The 26,663-nt window shown below is 48.1% G+C and overlaps 1 protein-coding gene across 2 annotated transcripts in view; it reads right to left on the bottom strand.

The window, feature by feature from the left end:
- ihh (indian hedgehog) overlaps positions 1–25,618 on the bottom strand; it is a 42,667-nt gene extending 17,049 nt beyond the window's left edge. The window contains exons 1-2 of one of the 2 annotated variants that reach the window (XM_004917635.4): positions 24,662–25,219; positions 3,302–3,563 (exon numbers count right to left, since the gene is read on the bottom strand). In XM_004917635.4, the coding sequence (XP_004917692.1) occupies positions 3,302–3,563; positions 24,662–24,961 (562 nt within the window). In that variant the 5' untranslated portion in view covers positions 24,962–25,219. Of the gene's footprint in view, positions 1–3,301; positions 3,564–24,661 lie in introns of both variants that reach the window. The other variant, XM_002933942.5, reaches the window with a different exon arrangement.
- Between the last annotated feature and the right edge of the window lie 1,045 nt (positions 25,619–26,663).

Raw genomic sequence — 26,663 nt, forward strand, 5'->3', positions numbered from 1 at the left:
TCAAGTACAGGTACTGTTTTATTATTACAGAGAAAAGGGAATCATTTAACCATGAAATAAACCCAATAGGGCTGTTCTGCCCCCAATAAGGGGTAATTATATCTTAGTTGGGATCAAGTACAGGTACTGTTTTATTATTACAGAGAAAAGGGAATCATTTAACCATGAAATAAACCCAATAGGGCTGTTCTGCCCCCAATAAGGGGTAATTATATCTTAGTTGGGATCAAGTACAGGTACTGTTTTATTATTTAAGAGAAAAAGAAAATCACTTTTAAAAATTAGAATTATTTGCTTATAATGGAGTCTATGGGAGATGGCCTTTCCATAATTCGGAACTTTCTGAATAACAGGTTTCCGGATAAGGGATCCTATACCTGTATAGAAATACCAGTAGTTACTGCACAAAGTAACTCACCGCACCCATCACTAATAAGAGAAATAGCACCATTTTATAATCTGACCCTACCCTAAAACATATTCTAGCCAATGGCTGCAGACGTGCAAAGACTATTATGGTATTGGCTCAGAGTCTCATGGAAATCACTGCTCTAGTCACTGTGTGCGGCATTCAACCCACCGACAACATTATATCCGTATAATATTCAGTTGGGTCATTTCCCTATGGGACCAAACTGTAAATTATATCCTTATAAATGGTGCTTAGTGATGTCATCGGTTATAATCAGAGCTTAGTGATGTCATTTCTGTCACATGACTCACTGAAACTTGTATATTATAATAAATGATGTTGTAAAATATGAGGCCTTTGGCTTTGTGCTTTTATATGGTCATGTTATAATAGGGGGTACTTTATTCCCTATATATTATAAGGAACTCCTCGGGGGCTTATAATATCCCTATATGTTACAATAGGGGGCACTTTATTCACTATATATTATAAGGAACTCCTCGGGGACTTATAATATCCCTATATGTTACAATAGGGGGCACTTTATTCCCTATATATTATAAGGAACTCCTCGGGGACTTATAATATCCCTATATGTTACAATAGGGGGCACTTTATTCCCTATATATTATAAGGAACTCCTCGGGGGCTTATAATATCCCTATATGTTACAATAGGGGGCACTTTATTCACTATATATTATAAGGAACTCCTCGGGGGCTTATAATATCCCTATATATTACAATAGGGGGTACTTTATTCACTATATATTATAAGGAACCCCTCGGGGACTTATAATATCCCTATATGTTACAATAGGGGGTACTTTATTCACTATACATATCCAAAATATAAACTGTCAGGCCTGGACTGGCAATCTGTGGGTTTGGGCAAATGCCAGGGGGGCTGTAAGATGCCATAGACAGTCACTATTTATTGGTCTGTTGGGGGGCCATTTGGGCCCCTGGAGTAGCAGCCCAGGATGTGTGACCAGCTGTAAGCTGAATTCTCCATAGCAGCATAGAGATACAGCATAGTTATTAACCAACACAATTCAGCAGGAACCAATCAATCAGTTTGCTCATAGACTGTACAGAGAGATACCATAAAACTATGGCACATAGGGATTCCCCTGTACTAAGCACAATTCAGCAGGAACAGCCCCCTAAGTTTGCCCATAGCCTGTACAGAGAGATACCATAAAACTATGGCACATAGGGATTCCCCTGTACTAAGCACAATTCTGCAGGAACAGCCCCCTAAGTTTGCTCATAGCCTGTACAGAGAGATACCATAAAACTATGGCACATAGGGATTCCCCTGTACTAAGCACAATTCAGCAGGAACAGCCCCCTAAGTTTGCTCATAGCCTGTACAGAGAGATACCATAAAACTATGGCTCATAGGGATTCCCCTGTACTAAGCACAATTCAGCAGGAACAGCCCCCTAAGTTTGCTCATAGCCTGTACAGAGAGATACCATAAAACTATGGTACATAGGGATTCCCCTGTACTAAGCACAATTCAGCAGGAACAGCCCCCTAAGTTTGCTCATAGCCTGTACAGAGAGATACCATAAAACTATGGCACATAGGGATTCCCCTGTACTAAGCACAATTCAGCAGGAACAGCCCCCTAAGTTTGATCATAGCCTGTACAGAGAGATACCATAAAACTATGGCACATAGGGATTCCCCTGTACTAAGCACAATTCAGCAGGAACAGCCCCCTAAGTTTGCCCATAGCCTGTACAGAGAGATACCATAAAACTATGGCACATAGGGATTCCCCTGTACTAAGCACAATTCAGCAGGAACAGCCCCCTAAGTTTGCCCATAGCCTGTACAGAGAGATACCATAAAACTATGGCACATAGGGATTCCCCTGTACTAAGCACAATTCAGCAGGAACAGCCCCCTAAGTTTGCCCATAGCCTGTACAGAGAGATACCATAATACTAATCACAATTCACAAGACTTTCTGTCTCAGAGAATCCTGTGTGTTTGTTCAGAACCCTACCCCTACTGTGTGGGAACATCACCCCCGCCCCGGCCGGTTCCTGCTGCCCCCTAGTGAGCACATTCCCCACATACACGCCTAGTTGGCTGCCCCTGTCTGAGCACTGGGATCCCCCCTCTAAATGATTCTACACGCGGCTTGAATTAGATGCAGGCGCTGCCGGACCCCAGGGACAATCTAGAGATAAATGGATAAACGGGAGCCCCTGCTATTCATAATCTGCTTTTCTAGATTCCCAGAATCCCTTGCCAGCATGTTGTAGTTCTGTAAGAGAAGTTCAAAGCCTTAACCCAATGATTACACATGCACCCAGTACTTCCTGCGGCACTATGTTTGTTCTTCCTGTTCCTGGGCTGCTCTCTTTCCTATGGACACTTCCAGGATATATTCCCTTTGCCCTGATCTCAATGGACAGCACAGAGCAGGTATAGAAGCTCCTCCTCCTTAAGACTTTCTTACATCACTTCCTCTGTCCCAAAGAAAATCAGTGCAGAGGGAAACACTGACAGATCCAAGTTGACCATGGGGAAGAGAACAGCCCAGACAAAGTACCAAGAACTGATCTTGTTCCCAGGTAATTACTTGGGCGCATATTTACGTATTGAAAGAAAAGTAAAATGAATGCAAGTTGCATTTACACCATCAATAAAAGCAAGTCAATGTGGGAAGGGCGGCCATAGGGATTAGCAATATCCATATATATATATATACACACACATACACATATAACACATATAACTAAATACATATATTGTTAATAAAGGAAACTCATTATTTATCAGTGTTTTGGTTTCTTGGGAACAAGGCAACATGGCAGCTCTATGGGCACATAACAGTCTCCATGTTTAAAGGCCAACATACTGTTCTTACCTGACTTCACTGAGCAATGGATATGGGCTTTGGACTCATAATAGACCCAGTCGAATCCAGCTTCCACTGCCAGCCTTGCCAGCATCCCGTATTTATTGCGATCCCGGTCCGACGTGGTGATGTCGACGGCGCGGCCCTCGTAGTGCAAGGACTCTTCCGAATGGTGGCCATCCTCGTCCCAGCCTTCCGTCACTCTCAGTTTCACCCCGGGCCACTGGTTCATGACAGAAATGGCCAGGGAATTCAGACGGTCTTTGCAGCGCTGCAGGAAAGAGAGAAAGAAAACATGTAATTTGTATATATATATATACATGCGTATCCTTATAACAGTAATGCCACTCTGAAGGGGTTACTTAGATCGATTCAAACTTGGGCACTATCTGTCGGACTGGCAACCCAGGGGCCCCCCAGAAAAGCTTAGACCCTAGGCCCACTCTCCTCCTTTCCTCACCCAACCTCTTTATTCCCCTAGACTCTTTTATACACGATAGCATCTATTCTTCCATCTATTTTTCCTTTTTGTTTCCATTCAGAAATAGGGAATGGCCATGAAGCAGGCCAAATGGTCAGGAGCAGGAGGGCCCACTGACACCTGGGTCCACTGGGAGTTTTCCTGGTATCCTGGTGGGCCAGTCCAACACTGTGTCTGGGTGGGGGGGGAAAAGAGCACAGTTTCGGGGGGAACACACAGACTCCTTATAGACAGTGGCCTGGCTGGAATTGAACCTGGGATCCCGGGGCTGCAGGGATCAAGGGGGAATGTAATAGTATGTAATGTAATAGTATGTAATGTAATAGTATATAAAACAAAAGGTGAACTTGCCATTTAATAACTTGCCAGCGACACGCGCTGAATAAAGGATGCTGACAGTCCGGTTTGCCCTGCCACTAATTGGCCTGAACAGGAAAAATGTTACACAAATGACTGGCCGCTTTCCAAGCAGCCAATCACAATAGGCCTGCTGCCTGCCCTTCTACCCGCCGTAATTCGCTATGGAATTCTACCCGAAATGCCAACGGCTTGTGATTTCTTCCAAATAAACATATCAGAGTGCCTATATGAACGCAAGGGCTAAATGCCAAAACAAAAGGCAATTACATACTGAGACCACCTATAGGGGGCGCTATTGCATGACCCCCATCCAGACAGCCCTGTGATTACTGCCGGGGTTCAGCCCATTTCTGCATGTTATTTCTCCCCTTCCTTTCCCCGCTGATTCTCCTGTAGGCATGGCGCTGTACGTCTCTCCTGGGATGGCACGTCTGCCAACATTGGCCAGTCTGGGGCCCATTTCTGCCCTCGCTCAGTACAACTTATAAAATATTAACTCTGAAATTAATATTTCATCTCATGCGTTGATGTTTATGTGCCACAATGAGCCGATGGAAACAAAGCCAAACCCTTGGCTGAAACGCCGCGGCTCTTTTAAAGGCAAAGCTAAGCCACACAACGTCCCATTTTGGCTAATGGCACAATTTGCCCTTTACTGGTGACTTGCTGAATACAATTGTGTTGCCAAACTTCTAGATCGATTTCATTGGTTGGTCTGAGGCTATGGAAACTGGAACCCCCCCATGGACATCCTAGTGCTCTGATTGGCTACAGGTTGTTGATATTTGCAGCCAAAGCTGAACATTGATTGGGCTAATATAACTCATTTAAGGGGCCACTAGATGCTCAGGTTTTTCAGCAGAATTGTGCTTAGTACAAAGGAATATGTACGGAGCCACTGATTTATGGGAATTCTCTGTCCGGGCAATGGGAAAACCTAAGAATTTTATCCTTTATGTGCAGCACCATTTATAGCTCTGATCTGCTGGCCACACCCCCAAGGCTGCTAGACCACACCCCCTCCTGGCTTCTTATCACATGACTATGACATTATAGGGAGCCTCAGAGCTGCCATCAGGAATCACAGCCCCCCCAAAGGAGAATGGGGCCCCAATGAAAAAATGATAGGCTAGGCTAGTCACTTGCACCTTGATAGAAGCTTAGACAACAGGGGCAAAGTAAACATGCATTTAGATTTGAATCATTCTGGAAATCCACATACAAGAAATAAAGGCCTAGTGGCCCCTAAAATGACCTATAAAATTCCAGATGTGACCCTGAGACCCCAGGGGACAGTAGAATGCAGTGAGATGCAGTTCAACAATAGGATACACCGGATCCAGGATTCAACCTTTTTCAGCAGGATTCGGATTTGGCTGAATCCATGCCTCTGGCCAAACTGAATCCAAATTCTTAGAATCATGTGACTTTTTTGCCTTATATACATGGAAACATGATTGGATGGATTACATAAATCAGGGAGGTCCAACCTGCAACCTTCCAGCTGTTGCTGAACTACAACTCCCATCATGCCCCAGGAGCCTTCTGCTGTTAGTGGAATGCAGGGAAACGGGTGAGAATTTCTAACATTCCTCCTCTCTGTGTGAGCAAACACAAACTAACCGTAGTTATGGCACTGGCCGTGGAGCCACAAACAATTGCCCATCTCAGGTGGCAGTCACATCCAACGCCCGCTCAGCTGCCCGTGCTTAATAACCCTAAGGAATTTATTAATTGTCCCACTGAGGAATTGCTGGTGGCAGAGCAATATGTACATTCCTCCAGGGAAGGAGGGACCAGTCACAAGCAAAACTTTATATCCTGACCGTATGTCAGCATGAAGTAAAGGGGTTGTTTACCTTTAAATGAACTCTTAGTATGATGAAGACAGTAATATATTTCTTAATTATATATATATATATATTTCTTAGATTTCAGCTTTTTGCAGCTATTTGGTTGCTAGGGTCCAATTCACCCCAGCAACCAAGAAGGATATAGATTGAAAATAAGAATATCCCCCCCCCCCTCACCCCCAGCAGCCGATCAGCAGAACAATGGGAAGGGAGCAAGATAGCAGCTCCCAGTAGGTATCAGAATAGCACTCAATAGTAAGAAATCCAAGTCCGGCTTGGGACTCCTCCAGTTACATGGGAGTAGGAGAAACAATAGGTTAGCTGAAAGCAGTTCTAATGTGTAGCGCTGGCTGAAAGCTCAGACTCAGGCACACTTTACTGCTGCGCTGCAAGTTGAAGTGATATCCTCCCCCCTCACCCCCAGCAGCCGATCAGCAGAACAATGGGAAGGGAGCAAGATAGCAGCTCCCAGTAGGTATCAGAATAGTACTCAATAGTAAGAAATCCAAGTCCGGCTTGGGACTCCTCCAGTTACATGGGAGTAGGAGAAACAATAGGTTAGCTGAAAGCAGTTCTAATGTGTAGCGCTGGCTCCTTCTGAAAGCTCAGACTCAGGCACACTTTACTGCTGCGCTGCAAGTTAAATTGATATCCCCCCCTCCCCCCCAGCAGCCGATCAGCAGAACAATGGGAAGGGAGCAAGATAGCAGCTCCCAGTAGGTATCAGAATAGCACTCAATAGTAAGAAATCCAAGTCCGGCTTGGGACTCCTCCAGTTACATGGGAGTAGGAGAAACAATAGCCCTATCTGAGTCTCACCTGATTGGCCAAAACTACACAACAAATCCCTGCCCTTAAACATCCCTGTTGCCAGAATATAACTCCCAGCAAACCCTGGGGCATAGGGGAAGGTAATGTAATGGCATTAAACATGTCAGTCTGAGGGAAACAATATGGCAGCTCCAAACAATATATATAAACACAAATACACAATAAAATAGAGTTCTGGGCACCCAATCAGTTATATTCTCTACTGTTCTTGTACTATATGGCAGCTCCCACCCATATGTGCAAATATTCAGGGAAAGAATGCATATTGCACAATAATGTACTTTCTATAGCATAGAGAGAGAGAGAGAGAGTACAGAAGGAAATGAGGAGACAAGTCCCATAAATAGGGAGTGAATTGAGGCAAAGGTGAGAACAACCTTAGGGCAACACATAGTCTTATCTGGGAATAGCCAAAGTGCAGGAGTGCAAAGCAAACACAGCTGCTAGGAGAATTGCATTCTGGGATACGATAAGATCTCTGATAGGTGCTCTGCCCACCTTAAACTGCCCGAAGCCTTTCTGTCTCAGGAGACCCTTGGACTTGGCAGATACGTTTCTCATTCCACTGTGTTTATAAATGGTTAATCCTCGTGCCTGTGCCCCGCCCACTCCAACATCAAGCACTTTGGGTACAACTTGTCTCTTACAATTCCCTCCACTGCTTGTCCTGACTACTGATCCACTCCTATAGTGAATGCAAGGCATTGTGGGAAATGGAGCCTTGGCTAGAGGAAAGATGATTTTTACTATTTATTCAGTTATTTCGGCAGTCAGACAAGCTACTATCCCAGTGCTACTATAGGCACCATCTCTCCCTACTATACCTGCTATCCCACAGCCCCAATCCCTTCCCAGAGGCTATTATCCCCCCACTGCTACTATAGGCACCCTCTCTCCCTACTATACCTGCTATCCCACAGCCCCAGTCCCTTCCCAGAGGCTATTATCCCCCCACTGCTACTATAGGCACCATCTCTCCCTACTATACCTGCTATCCCACAGCCCCAGTCCCTTCCCAGAGGCTATTATCCCCCCACTGCTACTATAGGCACCATCTCTCCCTACTATACCTGCTATCCCACAGCCCCAGTCCCTTCCCAGAGGTTATTATCCCCCCACTGCTACTATAGGCACCATCTCTCCCTACTATACCTGCTATCCCACAGCCCCAGTCCCTTCCCAGAGGCTATTATCCCCCCACTGCTACTATAGGCACCATCTCTCCCTACTATACCTGCTATCCCACAGCCCCAGTCCCTTCCCAGAGGCTATTATCCCCCCACTGCTACTATAGGCACCCTCTCTCCCTACTATACCTGCTATCCCACAGCCCCAGTCCCTTCCCAGAGGCTATTATCCCCCCACTGCTACTATAGGCACCATCTCTCCCTACTATACCTGCTATCCCACAGCCCCAGTCCCTTCCCAGAGGCTATTATCCCCCCACTGCTACTATAGGCACCATCTCTCCCTACTATACCTGCTATCCCACAGCCCCAGTCCCTTCCCAGAGGCTACTATCCCAGTGCTACTATAGGCACCATCTCTCCCTACTATACCTGCTATCCCACAGCCCCAGTCCCTTCCCAGAGGCTACTATCCCAGTGCTACTATAGGCACCATCTCTCCCTACTATACCTGCTATCCCACAGCCCCAGTCCCTTCCCAGAGGCTATTATCCCCCCACTGCTACTATAGGCCGCTGCCTTTGCCCCCCCCCCTCGCGCGTGCGCGCCACTTAACTCATATGGAGAAGTGGGGAGAGGATACGCACGTCCAGTTCCTCATTGCTCCGTATGTGGGCAAAATTTCACTGTGGTTGGGCATGCCGCCCCTAAATTCCTGCCACCCTAGGCCTTGCACAAATCCGGGCGTGACTACCCGATTTGGGGGCACTGAGAGCAACATCCAAGGGGTTGGGGAGCAACGTGTTGCCCTGAGCCACTGGTTGGGGATCACTGGTCAAGAATATATTTTTCCCTTCAATTATTATGATGATGTCCCCCTGGCACAGAAGTGGTTAATACTTTAGCTCCTCCGAGCCTCTTGCCTCAGTGCTGAGTGAGGATGCTGGAATGCTGCTGTAATGTTTGCTTTATATCTAAGGTGAGGTCCTGCCTCATAAACATCTCCACGTAGATACAGAGCACCCTTTCCTGTCAATCAAACCCTGTGTAGGTTCAAAAGTCCAACTGTAACAGTGAGCAGTTCTTATGCTGAGAGTACAGGTTTCATCATTACAATGAAGTATACAGCCTCTAGTAATGATCTGCAGGTCTGAGCCGTAGGCAGGTCCAACTGGGCCATTCTAGGGTCCAAGTTTGGCTCTTCATAGTGAGTCTGCAACACAGCAGATTGGAAGAGGGTGGAATAGCAGGTCTAGTGGGGTAGGATGGACCCAAGCAGGTGGAAGTGGTGAGAGTAGGGCAGGATAGGGAATATAGGAAAAGAGAGGAGAATTAGGGCAAGATGACAGAACAACAAGATAGAGCAGAATATGATGGTGACAGTAGGGCATAATGATGCAAATAAAGCAAGGCAGAGACAGCAGGACAATATGGCAAGAGTATGTAAGGATGATAACAGCATTGCATGGAGACAGTAGGGTAAGATGGAGACAGTAGGGCAAGATGGAGGCAGTAGGGCAAGATGGAGGCAGTAGGGCAAGATGGAGACTGTAGAACAAGATGAAGACAGTAGGGCAAGATGGAGTCAGTAGGGCAAGATAGAGACAATAGGGAAAGATGAAGACAGTAGGGCAAGACGGGGACAGTAGGGCAAGACGGGGACAGTAGGACAAGATGAAGACAGTAGGGCAAGATGGAGACAGTAGGGCAAGATGGAGACAGTAGGGCAAGATGGAGACAGTAGGGCAAGATGGAGACAGTAGGACAAGATGAAGACAGTAGGGCAAGATGGGTCTGTAGGACAAGATGGGAACAGCAGGACAGGATGGAGACAGTAGGACAGGATGGAGACAGTATGGCAAGCTGGGGCAGTAGGACAAGATGAAGACTGTAGAACAAGATTGAAACAGTAGAGCAAGATAGGGCTGTAGGACAAGATGGGGACAGTAGGGCAAGATGGAGACAGTAAAACAAGATGGAGATAGTAGGGCAAGCTGGGGCTCTAGGACAAGATGGGGACAGTAGGGCAAGATGGAGACAGTAAAACAAGGTGGAGACAGTAGGGCAAGCTGGGGCTCTAGGACAAGATGGAGACAGTAGGGCAAGCTGAAGCAGTAGGACAAGATGAAGACAGTAGAGCAAGAGGGGGTGTAGAACAAGATGGAGGCAGTAGAACAAGATGGAGACTGAAGAACAAGATGGGGACAGTAGGGCAAGATGGAGACAGTAGAACAAGATGGAGACAGTAGGACAAGATGGAGAGAGTAGGACAAGATGGAGACAGTAGGACAAGATGGAGACAGTAGGGCAAGATGGAGACAGTAGGGCAAGATGGAGACAGTAGGGCAAGATGGAGACAGTAGGGCAAGATGGAGACAGTAGGGCTAGATGGAGACAGTAGGGCTAGATGGAGACAGTAGGGCAAGATGGAGACAGTAGGGCAAGATGGAGACAGTAGGGCAAGATGGAGACAGTAGGGCTAGATGGAGACAGTAGGGCAAGATGGAGACAGTAGGGCAAGATGGAGACAGTAGAACAAGATGGAGACAGTAGGGCAAGATGGAGACAGTAGAACAAGATGGAGACAGTAGGGCAAGATGGAGACAGTAGGGCAAGATGGAGACAGTAGGGCTAGATGGAGACAGTAGGGCAAGATGGAGACAGTAGGGCAAGATGGAGACAGTAGGGCTAGATGGAGACAGTAGGGCAAGATGGAGACAGTAGGACAACATGGAGACAGTAGGGCTAGATGGAGACAGTAGGGCTAGATGGAGACAGTAGGGCTAGATGGAGACAGTAGGACAACATGGAGACAGTAGGGCTAGATGGAGACAGTAGGGCTAGATGGAGACAGTAGGACAACATGGAGACAGTAGGGCTAGATGGAGACAGTAGGACAACATGGAGACAGTAGGGCTAGATGGAGACAGTAGGGCTAGATGGAGACAGTAGGGCAAGATGGAGACAGTAGGGCAAGATGGAGACAGTAGGACAAGATGGAGACAGTAGGGCAAGATGGAGACAGTAGGGCAAGATGGAGACAGTAGGGCTAGATGGAGACAGTAGGGCAAGATGGAGACAGTAGGGCAAGATGGAGACAGTAGGGCTAGATGGAGACAGTAGGGCAAGATGGAGACAGTAGGACAACATGGAGACAGTAGGGCTAGATGGAGACAGTAGGGCTAGATGGAGACAGTAGGGCTAGATGGAGACAGTAGGACAACATGGAGACAGTAGGGCTAGATGGAGACAGTAGGACAACATGGAGACAGTAGGGCTAGATGGAGACAGTAGGGCTAGATGGAGACAGTAGGGCAAGATGGAGACAGTAGGGCTAGATGGAGACAGTAGGGCTAGATGGAGACAGTAGGGCTAGATGGAGACAGTAGGGCAAGATGGAGACAGTAGGGCAAGATGGGGACAGTAGGGCTAGATGCAGACAGTAGGGCTAGATGGAGACAGTAGGGCAAGATGGCTGGAGTAGAACATAGACCAGAGCAGCAGATGGGCTCCCCCTGTATAAAGACTTATTGCCCCAATCTTGTCCTGCTGCCATTATCTTGCTCAGTGTCTGTTCGTCTGTGGCCATATTTCCTTACTGTCTCTATTGTGCCCTACTACATCTACAGTCCCTAGTCCTCTAGCCTATAACTGCTGGGCCCCACCATGTGTGGAGCTCTAACTGGACCTCCTAAAAGGACCTCTGGCTTCCACTAGCCGCCAACCAGACTCCCTACCTGTACAACTCATTGGCCGGGGGTGGGTTCTAGGAGAAGTAGTTCTATAACAGCTCAAGTTCTAGAAAATGATCACCCCCGGCCTAATGGACCCTGCCATATCACGGTTTTTCCTCTATTAAAATGCAAGTACAGTGGTTTATTCCAGGTTATGATCAGATAACTTGTATAAATGTGATAAGAACATTACCCATGGGGCAGGTTTCTACTGTCCCCTGACCTTGTGCATAAATAAACCTCCTGTACTCGGAGCTGTAAAGCCCCAGGGGGTCACCCCGGCTCACCAGGGAAATACCAGCGAACTATTATATTGTCATTATCATTCTTAAGAAATCTGTTAGTAACCTGCCCAGGAAATCATTTCATGTGAAGCAATCCTGTCTGAAACCAATATATTCCAAAGGGGAGGGGGGGGTGAATATAAAGTCAACACCAGGAAGTGATCTGCATTGCCTTTTAACTTTCAGTATTCATAACATATTTTTAATTTAGTTTATTATTGTTTAAAGAAACAGTAACACCAAAAAATTTGTAAAAAAGTGGTACAGCTGGGGTGTTTGCTACAGAAACCCTACTATAGTTTATATAAATACCCCGCTGTGTAGCCCCGGGGGCAGCCATTCCTGCACTGGTACAGCTGGGGTGTTTGCTACAGAAACCCTACTATAGTTTATATAAATACCCCGCTGTGTAGCCCCGGGGGCAGCCATTCCTGCACTGGTACAGCTGGTGTGTTTGCTACAGAAACCCTACTATAGTTTATATAAATACCCCGCTGTGTAGCCCCGGGGGCAGCCATTCCTGCACTGGTACAGCTGGGGTGTTTGCTACAGAAACCCTACTATAGTTTATATAAATACCCTGCTGTGTAGCCCCGGGGGCAGCCATTCCTGCACTGGTACAGCTGGGGTGTTTGCTACAGAAACCCTACTATAGTTTATATAAATACCCCGCTGTGTAGCCCCGGGGGCAGCCATTCCTGCACTGGTACAGCTGGGGTGTTTGCTACAGAAACCCTACTATAGTTTATATAAATACCCGTTTTTGGCATTTTGCACCCTACTTTCCAGTTTGCAAATGACCCCTAATGTATTTGTTGTATCCTTATATTACACAACAAAGTCTACAGAGCCTTTGATCAGGCTAGGGGGGGCATACTAATCCCTTGGGGGGGGGCACATCCATCCTAGTGGGACCCAAGCTGGATTTCCCCTTTTATTGGGAACTAATCTGTTAAATCAAACTCTATTACTTTTACAACTGTGCTACTATGGCGTTACCCCCAGCTGGCAGCCGCTGTACCGCTCACCTAGCAACAGACCCTGGAGATTGACAGCTGGAATTTTTCATTGTTTTTATTATTATTAGTGGCTAAAACATTTCAGCTTTCTGAATAGCTTTGAGTGGAACATACCTGTCATGGTGTTTGCAGACTAAAAATAATATTAGGATCCACGGAAAGACAAGCCTCAGTGGGTCTCAAGTCTAAGTGGATCCCATATAACATACAGAGAGTAAAACTTATCTCCATTTATATAGTTTACAGAGTCCTGTGTTTGATATCTACTTGATTGGGTCAGTAAGAGTCGGGTGGATCCTTCTGTACTACTCCCATGCAAGATAAAGAACCCTGAGCAATGTCCATAGGCAACGCATAGGTGTAAAGGTCCCCATACACGGGCCGATTCTAGCTGCCAATATGGGTCCCTTAGACTGATTTGGCAGCTAATCGGCCTGTTTAGGGGCACTAATGACGGGCCTGCCCGACCGATATATCTGGCCTGAAATTGGGCAGATCTCAATCAGGCAGGTTAGAAAATCTAGTTGGATCGGGGGCCGCATCGGCTCGTTGATGTGGTCCCCGGACTGAGTTTGCCTATACCTGTCATTATAATTCGATCATTTGGCCCCAGGGCCAAACAATCCAATTAGCCTGGATTCTCCTGATATCGCCCACCCGTAGGTGGGGATATCAGGAGAAGATCTAAAGGTCCCCATACACTGGCGATGTCGCCAAGCGAGCAGATCTTCTCCCGATATCCCCACCTACGGGTGGGCGATATCGGGAGAATCCAGGGTAATTCGATCGTTTGGCCCCCGGGGCCAAACGATCGAATTATAACGGTGGGCATAGGCAAAGTCGGTCCGGGGACCACATCAACAAGCCGATGGGTCCCCGATCAAACCTTCCTGTATAGTTACCCCTAAACCTACTTTCCAGTCTTCTCCCTCTATTCTTTGGGGTAACAGGATTTTTGTCTTTAATATTTCTGGGTTTGAGCTGGAAATATGCGCTTGGATATAAAAGGACAAAGGAGGAAAATGTGGAAATGTCCCTATTGCATGAGAAGGAAGGAAGCAAAACACCAATGATGGCTGACTCTGCCATAGAACTGCCTGCTCATAGTTACTCACAGAGACACTGCAGGAGTGTCAGGCAGCGAGGGTTCTAATGTGACCCAATGTGGCGCTGGGTTTGGGTGCCGCAGGTTCGGTGCTGGAAACCGTCAGATCTGTGAGTGGGCTTAATCCCCACCAATCAGCATTCTGAACCTTATTTTCCCTTATCTGCTCCCTGGTGCTATACCTTCCTACAGCTACTGCTCACTAGGGATACTGAGCCCCCCTTTCCCAAATAAACGTAACTTTGTACCCCCAAAACACTAATATCTGCCTCAATAAATTAGTCCTCTGGGGGGGCGGGGGCACTAGAGTCTATTGGGATCATTTACAGCGCACAGGGTACAAAGTGCAAAAAAACAGGCGCAAGTGGTCAAATTATTTGCACTTTGTGTCCAGCTCGGCGACTAGATTTATGTAACAAATGTCTCTCAAATGTTAAATCAAGGCTTCATATCCCCTTTCATTTACAGAGGAACCCCAATATGATCTCCCTGCTTGTACTCATTTTCCCACAATACAGGCAGGGACATACAGTAGGGGGTACATTATCCCTTATAATACATGAGTGATACTCAGAGTTCCCTGTATAACTCAGCCTGCAGCCTTGTGCCTTTATATGGGCACAGAACCCCTCAGTGACTGCTAATATCCTTATCATTTACAGTAGGGGGTACATTATCCCTTATAATACATGAGTGATACTCAGAGTTCCCTGTATAACTCAGCCTGCAGCCTTGTGCCTTTATATGGGCACAGAACCCCTCAGTGACTGCTAATATCCTTATCATTTACAGTAGGGGGTACATTATCCCTTATAATACATGAGTGATACTCAGAGTTCCCTGTATAACTCAGCCTGCAGCCTTGTGCCTTTATATGGGCACAGAACCCCTCAGTGACTGCTAATATCCTTATCATTTACAGTAGGGGGTACATTATCCCTTATAATACATGAGTGATACTCAGAGTTCCCTGTATAACTCAGCCTGCAGCCTTGTGCCTTTATATGGGCACAGAACCCCTCAGTGACTGCTAATATCCTTATCATTTACAGTAGGGGGTACATTATCCCTTATAATACATGAGTGATACTCAGAGTTCCCTGTATAACTCAGCCTGCAGCCTTGTGCCTTTATATGGGGGGCACAGAGCCCCTCAGTGATTGCTAATATCCTTATCATTTACAGTAGGGGGTACATTATCCCTTATAATACACGAGTGATACTCAGAGTTCCCTGTATAACTCAGCCTGCAGCCTTGTGCCTTTATATGGGCACAGAGCCCCTCAGTGACTGCTAATATCCTTATCATTTACAGTAGGGGGTACATTATCCCTTATAATACATGAGTGATACTCAGAGTTCCCTGTATAACTCAGCCTGCAGCCTTGTGCCTTTATATGGGGGGCACAGAACCCCTCAGTGACTGCTAATATCCTTATCATTTACAGTAGGGGGTACATTATCCCTTATAATACATGAGTGATACTCAGAGTTCCCTGTATAACTCAGCCTGCAGCCTTGTGCCTTTATATGGGCACAGAACCCCTCAGTGACTGCTAATATCCTTATCATTTACAGTAGGGGGTACATTATCCCTTATAATACATGAGTGATACTCAGAGTTCACGTGCCAGTAGTGTTGGGGTGTCGGGCAAGGGAGGTGCAATGAATTTCCAGGACAAGTAAATAATAATAAGGACTGTGAGTAACACGAGCAGTGAATAATATTTCCCTAAGCCGCGCTAAATAAATGCGTTTGTGTTTGTACATATCAGGCTGCAATTTAGTCGCCAACCACATCAGAGCGGCGCAACTAAGGCACGGCCTCCCCACACAATCATCCCCGCGTCTCTCTCATTGCATTCTGGGCTGCGCACATTAATTACACGCTGGCGGGATGCTCCAACCACAACAATAATAGATACATTTTGTCCCATTAGTTGCGTCTCTCACATAAACGTGTGTTTGGGTTTGGGTGTGAGCGATGCCCTGTGTAACACAAACATCATAAACCCGGGTCGGCCAATCACGTGGCAAATAAACTAAATTCAACAGCCCAATTAAAGGGCAAATAAAAGGTAGTACAAATATTAGAACTGAACTGCTGCCATTGGCTCTCAGTCTGCTATTCAAAATCAAACTGCCAACTGGGCAAACCATATCATAGTCCCACCCCCTGATGCCACAATCCCCCAACATCACTCATTACACCCCTTCATGTCATCATCTGCCCCCCCCCCCCGCCCAAACTCCAAGCAACCAGAAGGTCCCAACCCCAGGGCTAGTGAAAACTTGTTTCTGGATGCCCAGACCTTTTGCAGCAATGTCATATTCCAGGGATATTAGTAGAGATTTCTGTCCTAGCTTTCATTGCATGCTCCACCTAGTGGCAGAATGTGGTATGTACTGAGGAAATGAAAAGGCCCCAATAATTATTATTATTATTATTATTAACATTTATTTATAAAGCGCCAACATATTCCGCAGCGCTGTACAATAAGTGGGTAATGCATAGGTAACATTTTCTAAAATTCTGAAACCTGAATGCTCTGTTATACAGATAGCTAGAAACTCAGCCATAAAGCAGGGCAGGACTGCTGCTTACAATGGGGGGGATCAGATAGGATCTGTGCCACTGTGACAGAATGCTCTGTTATACAGATAGCTAGAATCTCAGCCATAAAGCAGGGCAGGACTGCTGCTTACAATGGGGGGATCAGATAGGATCTGTGCCACTGTGACAGAATGCTCTGTTATACAGATAGCTAGAATCTCAGCCATAAAGCAGGGCAGGACTGCTGCTTACAATGGGGGGGGGGGATCAGATAGGATCTGTGCCACTGTGACAGAATGCTCTGTTATACAGATAGCTAGAATCTCAGCCATAAAGCAGGGCACGACTGCTGCTTACAATGGGGGGGATCAGATAGGATCTGTGCCACTGTGACAGAATGCTCTGTTATACAGATAGCTAGAATCTCAGCCATAAAGCAGGGCAGGACTGCTGCTTACAATGGGGGGGGGATCAGATAGGATCTGTGCCACTGTGACAGAATGCTCTGTTATACAGATAGCTAGAATCTCAGCCATAAAGCAGGGCAGGACTGCTGCTTACAATGGGGGGGATCAGATAGGATCTGTGCCACTGTGACAGAATGCTCTGTTATACAGATAGCTAGAATCTCAGCCATAAAGCAGGGCAGGACTGCTGCTTACAATGGGGGGGGGGATCAGATAGGATCTGTGCCACTGTGACAGAATGCTCTGTTATACAGATAGCTAGAATCTCAGCCATAAAGCAGGGCAGGACTGCTGCTTACAATGGGGGGATCAGATAGGATCTGTGCCACTGTGACAGAATGCTCTGTTATACAGATAGCTAGAATCTCAGCCATAAAGCAGGGCAGGACTGCTGCTTACAATGGGGGGGATCAGATAGGATCTGTGCCACTGTGACAGAATGCTCTGTTATACAGATAGCTAGAATCTCAGCCATAAAGCAGGGCAGGACTGTTGCTGGATACACTTCCCTAAGAAAGTTTAAATTTCATCATCATTTTGCCCCAGATTTCCCATTAAAATGCTTTAAAAAAATGACAGGTTTTTATCTCCATTTATTAATTAATGCCTATAACGAACATTAAAACAACAGCTTAAACCCAAACTTTTGTGTAACTTTCCCCTGAGGTTGTTGTTGCTTCTGAAGAAGAGAGACTGGGGCAGTTCTTTTGGACTCAGCGCCAGTGTCAGATACATTTTTCACATGCCTCTCTGAGTATAACAGCCTCTGAGCCCCCTCCAAGATATACACACACCTCTGTACTGGGGAGACACAAGGGCCCGGCCGCTCCCTGGCTCTCATTCCAGCAGCAAAACATTCACTAACGGACCAGGAATTCTGCTACTCGCTCCGACCCACAGCGTGGCGCAGCACTTCAGCCTGATATTGGGGTGGGCATTGGCCCTGGGGCCCCCTACACCCTGACAGGTGCCCCCTGAAGGGGCTAATAGAAACACAAAGAATATATATTATATTTATATATTATCTAGGGTTTATGGTGAATGGTGTTTAGGTACCTACCCTGGGGTAACTACCATAGCAGCAGACTGGTGGTGGGCCCAGGGGTATAGAGGGCCCAGGGGTATAGAGGGCCCAGGAGTATAGGGGGCCCAGGGGTATAGAGGGCCCAGGGGTATAGAGGGCCCAGGAGTATAGGGGGCCCAGGGGTATAGAGGGCCCAGGGGTATAGAGGGCCCAGGGGTATAGAGGGCCCAGGGGTATATAGGGCCCAGGGGTATAGAGGGCCCAGGGGTATAGAGGGCCCAGGGGTATAGAGGGCCCAGGGGTATAGAGGGCCCAGGGGTATAGAGGGCCCAGGGGTATATAGGGCCCAGGGGTATAGAGGGCCCAGGGGTATAGAGGGCCCAGGGGTATAGAGGGCCCAGGGGTATAGAGGGCCCAGGGGTATAGAGGGCCCAGGGGTATAGAGGGCCCAGGGGTATAGGGGGCCCAGGGGTATAGAGGGCCCAGGGGTATAGAGGGCCCAGGGGTATAGGGGGCCCAGGGGTATAGAGGGCCCAGGGGTATAGAGGGCCCAGGGGTATAGGGGCCCAGGGGTATAGAGGGCCCAGGGGTATAGAGGGCCCAGGGGTATAGAGGGCCCAGGGGTATAGAGGGCCCAGGGGTATAGAGGGCCCAGGGGTATAGGGGGCCCAGGGGTACAGAGGGCCCAGGGGTACAGAGGGCCCAGGGGTACAGAGGGCCCAGGGGTATAGGGGGTCCGGTGCGACTCCCTAATAACGGGGTGCTACTTACCTTTTCCAATTGTGCCTTGGACTGCCCCCCCTGGACACAAGAAGCAGTCAGTTAACTTCCCCCCTATTATATGCTTAAAACTCCCAGCATCCTTAGCCAGCCTTAAGCATTAGTATAACAGCCATTAGAATATCCACAATAAAATACAAATGACCAATGACTTTATTTCCTTATAATAAATATTGTTTCTTATTGGTTAATTAATTCCCCGCCCTCTGTTTTCTCTTGGAAATGCCTGATTGGTTGAAGTGGATTCTGGCAGCTATTCTACATGTGATCTTTCTCTGTATATGCTAAAACCTGATTGGCTGACTTATTTATATTGAATTCCCAATATCAGCAATAAACATAAAGGGCGGTCATTTTATTTTATCTGAGAAATCTCGATAATGCAGCTCTGTAGCTGTTGCTGAACTACAATTACCCCTCACATAAGAACCAACTAAAACCTTATGGTCACTGCCAACAGGAGGGGGGGGGGGCAAACTGCACCAAATAATCTCATTTGTCAGTTTGTTTTTTCCTCTTTATGAAAGGCAAAAGCTGCCCCTGTGGTGCGAGCCGGGACCCCCCTGGGCAAGTGACTCCATTCTGCCTGTTGGCTTCACAGGGAGCAGGGAAAACCCATTCAGGAGAATTGTTCTGTTTGTCATTGGAAAAAGATCCAGATCAGAGATATCAAACCCAGAGATCCACAGATAGGTGCTTAGTCACTGTCTGACATCAACACTATAAGCAGCAGTCCTGCCCTGCTTTATGGCTGAGATTCTAGCTATCTGTATAACAGAGCATTCTGTCACAGTGGCACAGATCCTATCTGATCCCCCCATTGTAAGCAGCAGTCCTGCCCTGCTTTATGGCTGAGATTCTAGCTATCTGTATAACAGAGCATTCTGTCACAGTGGCACAGATCCTATCTGACCCCCCCCCCCCCCCCCCCCCCATTGTAAGCAGCAGTCCTGCCCTGCTTTATGGCTGAGATTCTAGCTATCTGTATAACAGAGCATTCTGTCACAGTGGCACAGATCCTATCTGATCCCCCCATTGTAAGCAGCAGTCCTGCCCTGCTTTATGGCTGAGATTCTAGCTATCTGTATAACAGAGCATTCTGTCACAGTGGCACAGATCCTATCTGATCCCCCCCCATTGTAAGCAGCAGTCCTGCCCTGCTTTATGGCTGAGATTCTAGCTATCTGTATAACAGAGCATTCTGTCACAGTGGCACAGATCCTATCTAATCCCCCCATTGTAAGCAGCAGTCCTGCCCTGCTTTATGGCTGAGATTCTAGCTATCTGTATAACAGAGCATTCTGTCACAGTGGCACAGATCCTATCTGATCCCCCCATTGTAAGCAGCAGTCCTGCCCTGCTTTATGGCTGAGATTCTAGCTATCTGTATAACAGAGCATTCTGTCACAGTGGCACAGATCCTATCTGATCCCCCCATTGTAAGCAGCAGTCCTGCCCTGCTTTATGGCTGAGATTCTAGCTATCTGTATAACAGAGCATTCTGTCACAGTGGCACAGATCCTATCTGATCCCCCCATTGTAAGCAGCAGTCCTGCCCTGCTTTATGGCTGAGATTCTAGCTATCTGTATAACAGAGCATTCTGTCACAGTGGCACAGATCCTATCTGATCCCCCCATTGTAAGCAGCAGTCCTGCCCTGCTTTATGGCTGAGATTCTAGCTATCTGTATAACAGAGCATTCTGTCACAGTGGCACAGATCCTATCTGATCCCCCCCCATTGTAAGCAGCAGTCCTGCCCTGCTTTATGGCTGAGATTCTAGCTATCTGTATAACAGAGCATTCTGTCACAGTGGCACAGATCCTATCTGATCCCCCCATTGTAAGCAGCAGTCCTGCCCTGCTTTATGGCTGAGATTCTAACTACAGCAATTCTCCACAGCAGTTTTTACAATATATATATAACTGTATGAAAACTGAATATATTTAGTAAGAAAAAACTGGTTACAGTAAGAAGGTCATTAAGAAGCAACAGGAATATAAGAAAAGGAAAATCCAAAGATGTTATGTTGACTGAGATACTATTTCTAAAGCCATAAGTAAAGCCATACCAGCACTGTGTATCTGCAGCACAAGGATACTTTCCATTCACTGCTCCACATTGCCCAGCGCTGTCTATAGAATCACAATGAGGGTGAAGACACACTGAGCTACTTAGTAGCAGCTACTTGTCACAGCTACTAAACCCCAGAAAATCCCCTGCCATAGACAATACTGAGAATTGCCTCTGCTAAACACACGTACAGACAATTATCAGTTAATGATCAGCATTGTCTATTTTAGTAGCCGCGACAAGTTGCTCCGTGTGTCTTCTGACCAGCTGGCAGCCAATCAGACCTGCAGGAATTTGCGTCTCATTGCAACACAAAGATACGGGAAATCGTTAGCTTCAAAAATTCTGGTACAGGTATGGGACCTGGGGTTTTCCAGATAAGGGATCTTTCTGTAATTTGGATCTTCATAACTTAGGTCTATTAAAAAACATTTAACCATTAAATAAACCCAATAGGGCTGTTCTGCCCCCAATAAGGGGTAATTATATCTTAGTTGGGATCAAGTACAGGTACTGTTTTATTATTACAGAGAAAAGGGAATCATTTAACCATTAAATAAACCCAATAGGACTGTTCTGCCCCCAATAAGGGGTAATTATATCTTAGTTGGGATCAAGTACAGGTACTGTTTTATTATTACAGGGAAAAGGGAATCATTTAACCATTAAATAAACCCAATAGGGCTGTTCTGCCCCCAATAAGGGGTAATTATATCTTAGTTGGGATCAAGTACAGGTACTGTTTTATTATTACAGAGAAAAGGGAATCATTTAACCATTAAATAAACCCAATAGGGCTGTTCTGCCCCAATAAGGGGTAATTATATCTTAGTTGGGATCAAGTACAGGTACTGTTTTATTATTACTGAGAAAAGGGAATCATTTAACCATGAAATAAACCCAATAGGGCTGTTCTGCCCCAATAAGGGGTAATTATATCTTAGTTGGGATCAAGTACAGGTACTGTTTTATTATTACAGAGAAAAGGGAATCATTTAACCATGAAATAAACCCAATAGGGCTGTTCTGCCCCCAATAAGGGGTAATAATATCTTAGTTGGGATCAAGTACAGGTACTGTTTTATTATTACAGAGAAAAGGAAATCATTTTTAAAAATTAAAATTATTTGCTTATAATGGAGTCTATGGGAGATGGCCTTTCTGTAATTCGGAGCTTTCTGGATAACGGATCCCATACCTGTACTGAGGGTTTTCTCTTCAATTCATGTTATACAGTAATTCCATAAATCAGGATAATTCACCTTCCTGTGTCTCCTTGTAAAACTAAGGGAAACCTTTTAAACAAACCAGCAAAAAGGACCAGCCAGACATACCCAAACAACTTATAAAGCTTTTCATAATGAAAGCAAATGTACTTCTAATCAACTTCCCGATATAATTTCATTGATTTGAAAGTTATTTGTATATTTAATTGCTAATGAAATCAGTATGTGTGTGTGCCCCGTGCTATTCTCTGCACTGCCGGTTCTGACTCTTGCTGCAATGTACCAGAAGTTAACTCTTCGCCAGACAAGGCAGTGCTTAGAATGACATATTCTTTTACTGGGATGTTACTTTTGGGTTTATATCCCCTTTAATTAGAAATGAAACCGCACGTATAATGTACAATGAGCACTAACTAAGGGAGGGCGATTCTATTAGGGCTGTGGGACGGCGGCACGGCATAAAGTCAGATATATGGCACCCAGGGGGCCCTAGTTTAGTCGGAATGGGGTAAATAAACGGGGCTGATAGCAGCCAATAAAGACTGGGAAACCATTATTTGTATCACTGATCCCTCTGGGAGTTATCAACAGGCTCAGTCCTCCCTTACTGATTGGTGTGTGGGGGGTACGTGCAGTTTTAATTCTATTATTAATGAACACTAAAGGTTAAGTAAAAGTGACAATTTGATGGTATTTTCTGACACTGCTCCTTGGAAGGTGATTATGGGTGACTGGATGGGACTCATCCTTTTCTGTGTATGCGATAGCAGTCTATAGAATGGCTGGCAGGGGCATAGGCACCATATTAGCTAGTTACAGGCAGAAAGTGAGTAAATGGAATTAGAACCGAGCACCTAAACCACATGCATGTCACTTAGCCAACTTCTCTCTCCAGTGCCCAAAACTCACACCTGTGTCTCCCATTACCTGCACCCTGTGCCCCCCATTACCTGCACCCTGTGTCTCCCATTACCTGCACCCTGTGTCTCCCATTACCTGCACCCTGTGTCTCCCATTACCTGCACCCTGTGTCTCCCATTACCTGCACCCTGTGTCTCCCATTACCTGCACCCTGTGTCCCCCATTACCTGCACCCTGTGCCCCCCATTACCTGCACCCTGTGTCTCCCATTACCTGCACCCTGTGTCTCCCGTTACCTGCACCCTGTGTCTCCCATTACCTGCACCCTGTGTCTCCCATTACCTGCACCCTGTGTCCCCATTACCTGCACCCTGTGCCCCCATTACCTGCACCCTGTGTCTCCCATTACCTGCACCCTGTGTCCCCATTACCTGCACCCTGTATCTCCCATTACCTGCACCCTGTGTCTCCCATTACCTGCACCCTGTGTCCCCCATTACCTGCACCCTGTGTCCCCCATTACCTGCACCCTGTGTCCCCCATTACCTGCACCCTGTGTCTCCCATTACCTGCACCCTGTGTCCCCCATTTCCTGCACCATGTGTCTCCCAATACCTGCACCCTCTGTCTCCCATTACCTGCACCCTGTGTCCCCCATTACCTGCACCCTGTGTCTCCCATTACCTGCACCCTGTGTCCCCCATTACCTGCACCCTGTGTCCCCCATTACCTGCACCCTGTGTCTCCCATTACCTGCACCCTGTGTCCCCCATTACCTGCACCCTGTGTCTCCCATTACCTGCACCCTGTGTCCCCCATTACCTGCACCCTGTGTCTCCCATTACCTGCACCCTGTGTCCCCCATTACCTGCACCCTGTGTCCCCCATTACCTGCACCCTGTGCCCCCATTACCTTCACTCTGTGTCCCCCAATACCTGCACCCTGTATCCCCCATTACCTGCACCCTGTGTCCCCCATTACCTGCACCGTGTCCCCCATTACCTGCACCCTGTGTCTCCCATTACCTGCACCATGTGTCCCCCATTATCTGCACCCTGTGTCTCCCATTACCTTCACCCTGTGTCCCCATTACCTGCACCCTGTGTCCCCCATTACCTGCACCCTGTGTCCCCCATTACCTGCACCCTGTGTCCCCCATTACCTGCACCCTGTGTCCCCCATTACCTGCACCCTGTGTCTCCCATTACCTGCACCCTGTGTCTCCCATTACCTGCACCCTGTGTCTCCCATTACCCTGTGTCTCCCAATTCTCCCCCCTGCTCATCCCATTACCCTCCCAGTCCCCACACATTTATCTCCAACCTGTGTCCCCTCACCTATTTCCCCTGCCCCCAGATCCTCAACTGTACCTTCCATTATTCTAATGTGTCTCCCATGTTTTCCAGTCTCCTCACCTGCGTTCCTAGGGACCCCCCCCCCAATACACCAGGACCCCCCCACACACACCAGGAGCCCCTCAGTGCCTTCCCCTGCGCTCCCACTCCCCCTAGTTGCCCCATGTGCGACCCCCAGTCCCCACACAATACCCACCCTATTGCCCCATAACTCGCCCCGTAACCCGCCGCTCACCTGGGTCATGAGCCGGTCCGCCCCCGTATTCTCCTCGTCCTTGAATATAATGTCCGGGTTGTAGTTGGGGGTGAGTTCCTTGAAGCGCTCGGAGTTGCGGGAAATCTTCCCCTCGTACCTGCCGCTGGCCCCCAGGGTTTTCTCGGGCACATTCGGGCTGAACTGCTTGTAGGAGAGCGGGCTGAGCTTGGTGGGTCTGCGCCTCCTGCCGACCACCCTTCCCGGCCCGCAACCCCGCACCGCCCCGCTCAGGAGCAGCGCAGCGCCGCAGAGCAGCAGCACAACCCGGGGCAACTGCATGGGGCGGCTGGGGCTCCCTGGGCTGCCGATCAGGGCAGCTCCATCCGCCGCCCGACACCTCCTCACCCCCAGCCAGTGGGAGCTACAGCGCCCGGGGAGTCACTCGGAGCCGCCGGGATAGGGGTCCCCAGCCGGTGTCACTGCGCCCCTGGGACAGGTGTCTGCCCGCTGTGCCAATGGGTCCCCCCCTGTGCGCTCCGGTAGCGCTATCCCGGGATCCAGCGCTGCGCCCCGCTATGGGCTCTGTCTCTGCGGGTTATAGAGTCCCCGGCGGTGACACTGCGCTCCGGGAAGGATCGGGGAGTGAGTGGTCTCTGGGGTCCGGCTGGTACCACTGTGCCCGGTTACTGGGCAGCGTTCTGGGTTGGGTAACCCTCCCTTTGTAGCCCCCAAGGCTGGAGGTCACTAGTCCGATTTTGACACTAAGCTCCAGGGGATGAAACTGTATCCCGGTTTCCCTGCCTCCCCGGATAAAGGGGCGCACTTGGACTCTGGCGCTTTCTGCTCCTGAAGAAGCGGTTCTGTATCCCGGACTCCTGTCACTGTGCCCCCCGGTCCCAGGGGGAGTAGCCCGGGCTTGTCCTGTGGTGCAGGCGGCGCAGGTGTCACTGGGCTCCGGCACAGATCGCTGTATTGGCGGCTCCGGCTGATCCGTCTCTCCCGGCCGGTACCTTCCTGCGCTGAGTGAGGAGCAGCCGGTGCTTGTGCCCAGGAGCCGCCACTGTCCGGCCGCAATAAATAGGAAAGGCGGTTTGTTTTGGCACATGGAGCGCAGGAGGGAGGGGGCGGCCTTACCCCGGGTCTGGGGAGCTCACACTCACTTGTACCGGCACCGCCCCCTCTGGGGCACCGCTGTCACTGTCACTGTCCCCTCCTCAGTCATGCCTGGGAATAGGGGCTGTCACTGGGCCTCTCTCCCCCATTCCCCTCCCTGTACTGGGGGTAATGTGGGATACAAGCTATAGTAGGGAGAGATGGTGCCTATAGTAGCAGTGGGGGATAATAGCCTCTGGGAAGGGACTGGGGCTGTGGGATAGCAGGTATAGTAGGGAGAGATGGTGCCTATAGTAGCAGTGGGGGGATAATAGCCTCTGGGAAGGGACTGGGGCTGTGGGATAGCAGGTATAGTAGGGAGAGATGGTGCCTATAGTAGCAGTGGGGGATAATAGCCTCTGGGAAGGGACTGGGGCTGTGGGATAGCAGGTATAGTAGGGAGAGATGGTGCCTATAGTAGCAGTGGGGGGATAATAGCCTCTGGGAAGGGACTGGGGCTGTGGGATAGCAGGTATAGTAGGGAGAGATGGTGCCTATAGTAGCAGTGGGGGGATAATAGCCTCTGGGAAGGGACTGGGGCTGTGGGATAGCAGGTATAGTAGGGAGAGATGGTGCCTATAGTAGCAGTGGGATAATAGCCTCTGGGAAGGGACTGGGGCTGTGGGATAGCAGGTATAGTAGGGAGAGATGGTGCCTATAGTAGCAGTGGGGGGGATAATAGCCTCTGGGAAGGGACTGGGGCTGTGGGATAGCAGGTATAGTAGGGAGAGATGGTGCCTATAGTAGCAGTGGGGGGATAATAGCCTCTGGGAAGGGACTGGGGCTGTGGGATAGCAGGTATAGTAGGGAGAGATGGTGCCTATAGTAGCAGTGGGATAATAGCCTCTGGGAAGGGACTGGGGCTGTGGGATAGCAGGTATAGTAGGGA

The sequence above is a fragment of the Xenopus tropicalis genome, chromosome 9 (genome assembly GCF_000004195.4).
Source record: "Xenopus tropicalis strain Nigerian chromosome 9, UCB_Xtro_10.0, whole genome shotgun sequence".
Lineage (NCBI taxonomy): Eukaryota > Metazoa > Chordata > Amphibia > Anura > Pipidae > Xenopus > Xenopus tropicalis.